A 9482-nucleotide genomic window follows, 5' to 3' on the forward strand; every position below is an offset into this window, starting at 1 on the left:
ACGCAATTTAAGCAATACTAACCACTAGAATACAAATTAAGGAAATAGTTGATCCAGATGGATGCAGAAATACAGCTGCCGTAGATGGAAGAAGAACGTACGCAGGGCACGTGAAGGCAACAAAAGTGAGTGCGCACTTCTGTAAACCATGGTGTAAAGCAGACTATGGGATGGCAAAGTTGAACTTTTCGGTCTAAAAGGTAAGTACAGTTTGTACAAATAAGCTAACGGACGCTGCAGGTGGCTACAGGCACTGGGAGCTTACAGCATACCTGTAGAACAGGACCATTAGTTAGCATGCTAGCTACGCCATGCCTGGACAACATTGCATTCTTCTAACATTACATGTTGACTGTCAGCTGATTCTGGTTAATGGAGATACTCTCGGTTATTACCGGCGGACACAGGGGCATTATCCGCAAACCACAGCTGACATAACGCTCCTGCGTCAGTTTCCTTGCATATTTTCTGGCTTTATGGCTTGTTCTCATCCACCTGCAGACCGCAAGTCGATGGGAAACTCGAGTTAATCCGCCATGGGGGCTAAGTGGTCTCGCAGCGAGAGCAGCCTGTCGCTCCTCCCGGAGAGGCAGAACTCCGCGCGGCAGGGAGAGGACAAAGACTCCGATAACGACTCTCTGGACGGGCTCGTGCGGCGCGAGGACATAGCTCAGTTCCCCTACGTTGAGTTCACAGGCAGGGACAGCATAACGTGCCCGACATGCCAAGGCACCGGGCGGATTCCCTCAGGTGAGTAGAAACAACGTTATACATCACTGAAGATAGCCTGGAATTATGTTTATACCTAGGCGCCTTAGGTCAGAATTATAGCACAATTGTATATCCAATTTTAGTCTAAAAAGTGTTGAACATATTTAGTTGCAGTTTGTTTGTGTGCGGTAAGCACTGGGCAGACATGTCTGTTAATGGTATGTGGTTCATGTTACAAACACTGCTCATGTCATTTAAACTGGTATTTAAGAGCCCAAAGCAATGTCATTTGATGGCACTTAAATAATCTAAAAGGAACTTTTAGCATTTATTATTTTCAATGTAAGGGAGAGGCTGTCCTCGCGAGACTTTGTGTGTACCTAGGGCTGCACAATGTATCAACATTTACTTATATTTGCTATTCTAGAGACTTAATAAAACATTTTGTTTGATACAGGTCGTGCTAAAAAACAACTCTCTACTAATTTGTTTGCATTTTTCAATGATGAATAATGTTTGAAATGTGTTTATTCCATCAAAAATTGCGACTCCATTGTAATTTCATTCAAAAGTATTCGCAATAAGATATTTTTTCCAAATTGTGCTACCCTATTCAATACTATGATTTGAGACCAACAGTTATCAATATGTTGCATGACCCTTTATCTCTTACTTTATAGATCAAGTGAATGAACTGGTTGCACTGATCCCATACAGCGACCAAAGGCTACAACCCCAAAGAACGTAAGAACAATCATGTTTTTCTGTTTCCCAGCTGTTCATTTAATTATGTCAATTTGAATGTATGTTTTTGCATTACAAACATTTCATCCTGGTGTGTTCAAGCTTTGAGATAACATCATTGTGTTGGTGTTGTAGGAAGCTGTATGTGGTCCTGTCAGTGGTGTTGTGCCTCCTTGCTTCCTCCCTGGTGGTCTTCTTCCTCTTCCCTCGCTCTGTGATCGTGGTGGATGATGGGATACACTCTGTGTCCGTACGCTTCGACCGCTTCCAGGATAAAGTCCTAATGAACATGACGGTAGGTTTTCTCTCATACATGCAGCATACTGTCTAATACAACCGGCCTGCAGTTCATTCCACCCTCATGGAGGTTCTCACATGACATGCTCAGATTAGAATCTTTTTATAGGCAAAAGAAAGACAGTAATGTAGAGTCTTATGCTAAAACTCAATGTATGTACCTTGTGTTTTTAGAATGGAGGCACTAAAACTCCCCTGGAAGAAAACATGAATATCTTTAGTCCTTGAGGATTAAGTAGCGAAGCTCTAGTACTAGTATTTTAACAAGTTACACTTATTTGTAGATATACACAGGACGGGAAGCAATTCAGATCAAACCAAATAAATGGAATGTTTTTCCACGACTTGCCTGTCTGGGTTTCAGTAGTGAAATGTTTGTGTTCAGACGTGTTATTTTTCAACTTAAATGTGTTTTTTGAGGATGATATTTATGGTTTTGTTAAATTGTAGTAAATAACAGAGATTTTTCAGTTTTTAACCCCTTAGTTTATATGAATGAATTGGACATAATATTATAAACCCATGTCAGGTTGGTGTACCTAATACACCTTATTAAACATAAAATGCTAATCATTTGCATTTGTATTCTCTTAGATGTGCAAATTGGATGTGTTTTTCCTGTCAAAACAACATTCAACTTGATTTGACTTTAGTGGGGATTTATGATGTAGTCTAATTTTCTCCTTCTTTATTAATATTTATTAACTTCCTTTTTCACAGAGCACTCTGAACCTGAGCAACCCGAACTTCTTCTCGGTGCTGGTGCAGAGTGTGAGCTGTCAGGTCCTCTACATGAAGATGGTGATCGGAAACCAGCAGCTGAACAACGTCACCACCATCCTGCCGCTCAGCCAGAGACAGGTACACACACCTCATCAGTTAGTGTTAGTCACAGAAGGGTTTTAGGTAAGGCATGTTGTGTGCACAATCAACACCAGTGGTTGGTTGAGACACTGCTTCCTGATGGTACAAAGTTCAGCATCAGAAATCAGAAATTGGTACTTTTTTTTTCTCCCCAGGATATTACCACCTAGCAGGCACTAAAAATGGGGGTAAAAGTTCTCTGAACTAAGTTCTCTTTTTGGTGTGAACGCAAAATTCCAGGCACTATCGGAACTAAACGGGAAAAGTACGGGTAAAAGTACTCCGGTGTGAAAGCGCCTTATGATGTCGTATTAAAGGTCCCATGTCATGCTTTTCCGGTTATCACCCGTCCCCTTGTGTGTTATGTAGATTTGTATGCATGTAAACGGTCTGCAGAGTCACAGACCCTCAAAGTACACCCTGTAGCGAGTACAACTCTAACACAGAAATGACCTGTCTATGCTGCCCCAGAACGCCTCGTTGGAGACTTCTCTTTTTCCATTTTTTCCCTTCCTCGTAGTGTTGTCACGATACCAACATTTTGGTTTCGATACCGATACCAAGTCAAGAATTGCGATTTCGATACTTTTCTTAAAAAAAGGGAAACAGTCTTAAATATAATCAGGGATGCAAACTCATCAGGTATGAAAAAGGTGACAAGGATCCGAGCCCCCCGACCCCACGGAATATCGGCTTTAAAATTAGGAATAACAGAAGATTTTAGCAGTCAGAACAACTAAAGCAGCAGTTAATAACAGAAACGCCAAAGAGTCACATCTAATAGAAATATATATAAAAGCATTTATTTTAATTGTGTAGCAGTCAGTTTATAATTTGGACAAGCCGTTTAGTATGGCTGCTCGATTATGGCAAAAATCATAATCTCGATTATTTGGGTCAATAATTGTAATTGCGATTATTCATTGACTTTGAAAACATCCATTTATTGGAGAAAAATGTTTTGAACAGTTGATTTCCCTGAACTTTAAGTATAATTCAACTGAAAAAAGAAAAAGTAATAAAAAACAAATAATCGTCTTTCGATTACGTTGTTTTCGTAATCGTTGCAAGCCATAATCGTAATCGCGATTTAAAATACGATTAATTGAGCAGCCCTACCGTTTAAGACAGAGAGTGAATACACATACTATACAGAGATGCTGTGAGAAACCAATGTGAGTTTGGAAAATTGAACAATATAAATCTATTCTAGTAGACCTCAACAATGGAATTATGATCAGTACAAATGGCCATGACATGGGACCTTTTTAAAGGGGCCCTATTAAACTCCTTTTCAGGTTCAAAGTTGTATATTGTGTCTCTACTGTGACATGTCTCTGTGCTATAATGATCAAAAAGCTCTTTATCTTTCTCATACTGCCTGTGCTGCAGCACCTCTTTTCACCCTCTGTCTGAAACCAGAGTCCAGTCTGCTCTGATTGGTTAGCTGGCCGGCTCTGTGGTGATTGGTCCACTGTTTAGAGCTGTCCCGTCCCATTACATTACATTACATTACATTGCATTTAGCTAACGCTTTTATCCAAAGCGACTTACAATAAGTACATTCGACCAGGAAGACACAACCTTGAAGAAAACAGAATCATATAAGAACATCAGGTTTCAAAGAGCCAATCGTTTCAAGTGCTGCTCAACTGGCTAAGCCAGTCCTTTATTAGTATATAAGTGCTTTGTTAGCAGTTCTTTGTTAGTAATTCTATCGCTCGAAGTGGAGTCGAAAGAGATGAGTTTTCAGTCTGCGCCGGAAGGTGTGTAAGCTTTCTGCTGTCCTGATGTCAATGGGGAGCTCATTCCACCATCTTGGAGCCAGGATAGCAAACCCACGTGTTTTTGCTGATGGGAACTTGGGTCCCCTTCGCAGCGAGGGTGCAGCGAGCCGTTTGGCTGATGCAGAGCGTAGTGCACGTGCTGGGGTGTACAGTTTAACCATGTCCTGGATGTAGGAAGGGCCAGATCCATTCGCAGCATGGTACGCAAGTACCATTGTCTTGAAGTGGATTCTAGCAGTTACCGGAAGCCAGTGGAGGGAGCGGAGGAGCGGACAATGTGTTAAATATCAATATAGCAACGATTTTGTAGGGTTGACCATCGGTATTTACACAACTTTGATAAATAATCAACATTTATGTGGAGACAATGGCTAAATAGGGAAGACAAATAGAAATATAGCTAGAACAGTCGGGTAAATAAAGGAAATAAAATCAACTTCCAGCCTTTAAAATCAGGTAAAGACACTTGTGCTTTATTAAGATATCCGAAATCTTCGACACTATCTAGTCTGGATATTGATGTAATAATAATATATTGTCCCACCCATAACTAAAGTGGTACATTTACAAGAATCCAATATGTATGACCAAAACATTCACATTTTCTTGGTTTTTAATAACTCCTTCGATTTGTTGAGTAAAGCAAAAATGATATGTTTTGTTCTGTTTCAGATAGTCAGAAGATGGCTACACGATTTGGAACAATAACTGATTGTTTTGACTGATATTACGATAAAGGAGGGATTCATCATTTGTCCATCATTATTCTCATGTTATAGTTTTGATCTTGCACTTTAGCTGTGTGACCTTGTTGTGTGTGTACCACACATGCCCTTTGAAACGTCTAGCTGTGTGTACATTGTCTTTCTCCTTTATCTCACTGATAAACACTGGAGTTACTTATCAGCTCCAGACAACAGCGTGTTGATCTGGTTGTGTCCTGCAGGTGAACTACACCGTCAGTGTGGAGATCGGGAGCAGCGCCCCCTACGTCTAGTAAGTCTGTCTGATCTACTTTTCATCGACCTGACAATTGAAAGTACGAGTGCCCCTTTAACCTTCATGACACAAAGAGACAATGAGTGGAATTAAATGTGATTTTTATTTAGTCCAGTTTAAATATTTTCTGTTGTTTCTTTTCCAGCGCCTTCTGTACCATGCCCAGCATAAAGGTCCACAACATTGTTGTTTCTATGCAGTAAGTTCCTCTTTACCTTTCAAACTCACAAGTACTGAGATGTTGCCCTCTGAACTTACAAGTGTAAAAATACTCTATGTAGTAAATATAGTACAATCAGCATCAAAATAAAAGTACAGTATATTTAAAAACTGTATAAGGTTCATTTACCTACACAATAGTATTTTTTTGGAACATTGAAACACTAAATCAATGAACGATACAGTGTTTCCATTGTTATGAGAAAACAAAACGTTATGGCTCAGTTCTAAATCAAAATCAAATAAAACAATAAGAAAAAAAAGTAACTACAGCTGTCAGAGAAAGGCAGCGGGGTTAAAGAACTGTTTGGAGTGGAGTGTAGCAGCAAACGGTCCAATAGGAAAGTACTTCAGTCACAATTGTCCAAATGAAACACTTGAGTCACCGTTAGTTATTTTCCACTTTTGCACCATCATACATTTTCTTATCAGCCGGCAGCCACTTGTGTCGTGTTATGTAACACTGAGACGCCGTCACCACACAGGCCACTTCCTCAAGGAGGGACATCAGTCTAAACAAGCATCCTTTCTAGGGCTGTGCTCAACTTAAAGCCTCATCTTTAACGTGGACATTTCACATTTGAAATCAACATTGGACTGGCAGCGCTGTGAGGAGGTTTATCACAATGTTTTCTATACACCGAGGGACATTGGGTTTTGTGTCAGTTGCTCCATTTAAAAACAATAATATAGCGATAAGAAGTTAAAGTAAGAATGTGCATTTAAACATAAAATAGAATGAAGATTTAAATGTAAACATATTAATATTGCATACAAAAAAATAGTAGAATACAAATATTTATACAATACAGGAAGTTAAATAAGAATGTAAATATAAGAAGTAAAAGTTCTATTTTAGCTCCATTTAATAATAATAAAAAAGAATGAATATAAAGAAAAATAATCTAATGTAAAATATGAATACAAATATAGATTATCAAGAGAGGTCTAAGTAAAATGTGCACATTGTACTTACAAAAATAACCATTCTTCAGCGCTAATATAATTGATAACATATGTAAACATTATAAAAATGATTTAAAATAAATAAAAGGCTCATTACTCAGTTTCTCATGTATTTAATGACGAGACAAGAGAAAGCTTTCACACCGAGTAAACCCAAAGCAGCAGAAGAAGAAGTGACGTCAGCGGCTCCCTCAGGGACTTATTCCGGTGTGAACGCAATTTACTAGATACTTCTGGGGAACTATTCCTGGGAAAAGTACTTGGTGTGAAAGCGCCTTATGATGTGGTCTTTTGGTTTTATTGTGGTGATAACAGAAATTGGTTTTAAGTTCTGTATCGTTCCGCTTGTTTTCAGAACCACGGTAAAAACCTCATACATGGTGCGGACGTCCCAGAACAGCCTGGAGGCGTACCGCTACATCGACTGCGGCTCCAACACCACGCGCGCCAAGCACAGCCACCCCTCCTCCGGCCACGCCCTCAGCGCCCCCCTGCTGTGAGGTGGCGCTGCACACTCCAGGATGCTTCATACAGACATACACCAGCAGCAGACCCCATCAGATGGTGCTCGCTCTTGATGTTACATAAGCAGCTGATAACTCGTGCCATCTAACCGTGTAGCCGGGCAACAGGCGAATTCCTTTTAGGCGTGGATATTTCCTGCCATTTCTTTGGATTTGTACTCACATTAACGGGGCTGCCCATTGCCCAATGCAATACGAGTTAAAGAAAAGGTTGACTTCTCAAACTTGCTGATAGAGGAGTGACTAGCTGAACGTGGAGCCCTCTTTGTCCCTGTTTCAGAGGCAGGACTGAGCAAGCTCTTTCTTCAAAGGGAAGACATTCCAAGCTGACAAAGGCACTTAGCTTTAATTAACGCTGTGTGCTGTCGTAACATGGGAGCGTCCTGCAGCGTTGTGATGTTACACTGTTGGACTGAAGGCTGAGGCGTAAAGGAGGAGGCTTGCTGTTTTCTGTTTGGGATTTAGTGCGACCTCAGAAGGGAAACCTTAATGATTGAATGTGTTTGCACCTCGAAACTGGGACATATTGTTAAACATATTGCTTTTGCTGTTTAATTGAACTGATGCTGAAAATGGCATTTAACTATCACAGATGTTTTTGACGGAGTTGAGATGTTATTTCACAGAATACTGATTTCAGATTCAGGGCAGAGGAGTGTCACAGAGAGGAAGCTGCTCTCAGGCTACATGTTTTGTATAAGCTAATACGGAGGCCCTGAGATGGAGTTGGGGGGGGGGGGGGGGGAATCCAGTAATCAGGAAAACCATTTCTCTCCTGTAACAAAGAACAGGTGATTCCAGTGTTTGCTGTTTGTGAAACGGGTGGAGAAAAGGTAGTTTTGCCAGTTGAAGAAATCACAACAATCACTATTCTGTTGTTTTCTTTTAAATGTTAAAACTGGTGAAAATGATGAACGTGTGTTGTAATGCTAATTTCGGCAAGCATTTATTTTTCTTTAACGTCAATTAAAATATATTTCTAGCCAATAGAAGGATTGGTCAAAGAGTCATGACAGTAATGGGACACAATGTTTTTAGTGGTGCGCTTCGACATGTTGTGGTCAAAATGGGTATTACAACAACAAACGCCACACTTTTTTTTATTCACCTGCCAACTTTATTTTCCACCTTTTTGTTTTTTAACATTTTAAAAGATGATCCTGACAAAGCTTTTATCAGCTGCTCTTAAGATATAAACGCTGATAAGACGTCTCTTACTTTAAAAACAAATCTCTGGAATTTGTTGTCATTGGCATCTCAGCGCTTATGTCTTATTATAAACTAGGATATTCTGGAGTTAATGACAGTAACAGACAATATTTGTATAATTTACACTCCTGGCTAAGCTACTGAGGAATATAGGAACATCTGTATACAGTATCCTTTCAAAGATGGCCTTAAAAATCCAGATGTGTAACAGAAAACCGTTAATGAATGAAAGTGTGTATTTTTAAGTTTAATTGCATTCGGTCAGACCGTAATGGATCTCCACGGTGCGTTACCCTTCATCTGCGTGTTTTGATCAACTCCTCTGTGGTATGACTCATTTCTCATCCTCCAATCAGGAAGTACATTATCACTATTCATGGCTGTTGGCTGAAACCTCACAAAATGTTTTCTAATTATTTCTGCTACATAATCTGTTCTGTCATGAGGTTGACTTTAAAATGGAATCAGTCACTTAAAACAATTTAGATTTGTTATTTTTTTTTAAAGGGACAGTTTGTAAATTTGTGATTGATTTTTACCAGGGTTTTAAAAAAACGAAATGGTTTATATTGTCATGCTTAAAAGTTATTAAAGGGATGTTTGAATAAATAAAACTAATAATGAAGCCCAATAGTTGTTGTTTCAGTCTCTTTTCTTTGCTAAAAACATTCATAAGAAATCGCCAATTAATTTGCAAGAAATTCACTGACCGCAACATAGATTGTTGTACATAATCATTTGTTGGTCCTAATGAGCTTAGATTGAAGATAGATGTGAGGAAATTACACAGAGCCTTTTTCTTCTATCCAGCTTTAACTCAATGACTCATCTCAAGTTATGAATATAGCCATTGTCAAGTGAAAGCATGATCGAAATGGTGCTCTAATCAATTATTATTATTAGCGTTGGTCATCAGATCAAGGGGCGTTGGTGAACTCCAGTTCGAATCCCGCCTCGGCCGCCACTGCGTCAGGCCGTTGTGTCCTTGGGCAAGACACTTTCCCCGCGTTTGCTCCTGTGGGTAATGTCCGCAGTAATGACTCTTACATGTCTAATATGTGTAATGTGTACTTGTAAAGCGCTTTGAGCACCTGTAAAAGCGCTCTAATAAAAAATGTAATGCATTATTATTATTTGAATAGCAGTCAATGACATGATGCTA

At 39.5% G+C, this 9482-nt stretch overlaps 1 protein-coding gene across 1 annotated transcript; it reads left to right on the forward strand.

Annotated features, from left to right (window-relative positions):
* The first annotated feature begins 2 nt into the window (after positions 1–2).
* Positions 3–8951, forward strand: tmem106c (transmembrane protein 106C). Its single transcript, XM_034087152.2, has 8 exons — positions 3–200; positions 502–750; positions 1392–1455; positions 1591–1750; positions 2473–2613; positions 5350–5399; positions 5548–5601; positions 6943–8951. The coding sequence occupies exons 2-8, from the start codon at positions 537–539 to the stop codon at positions 7085–7087; spliced, it is 828 nt and encodes a 275-aa protein (XP_033943043.1). The 5' UTR covers positions 3–200; positions 502–536; the 3' UTR covers positions 7088–8951.
* Positions 8952–9482: the final 531 nt, after the last annotated feature.

This window comes from Pseudochaenichthys georgianus, chromosome 7 (genome assembly GCF_902827115.2).
Source record: "Pseudochaenichthys georgianus chromosome 7, fPseGeo1.2, whole genome shotgun sequence".
NCBI lineage: Eukaryota > Metazoa > Chordata > Actinopteri > Perciformes > Channichthyidae > Pseudochaenichthys > Pseudochaenichthys georgianus.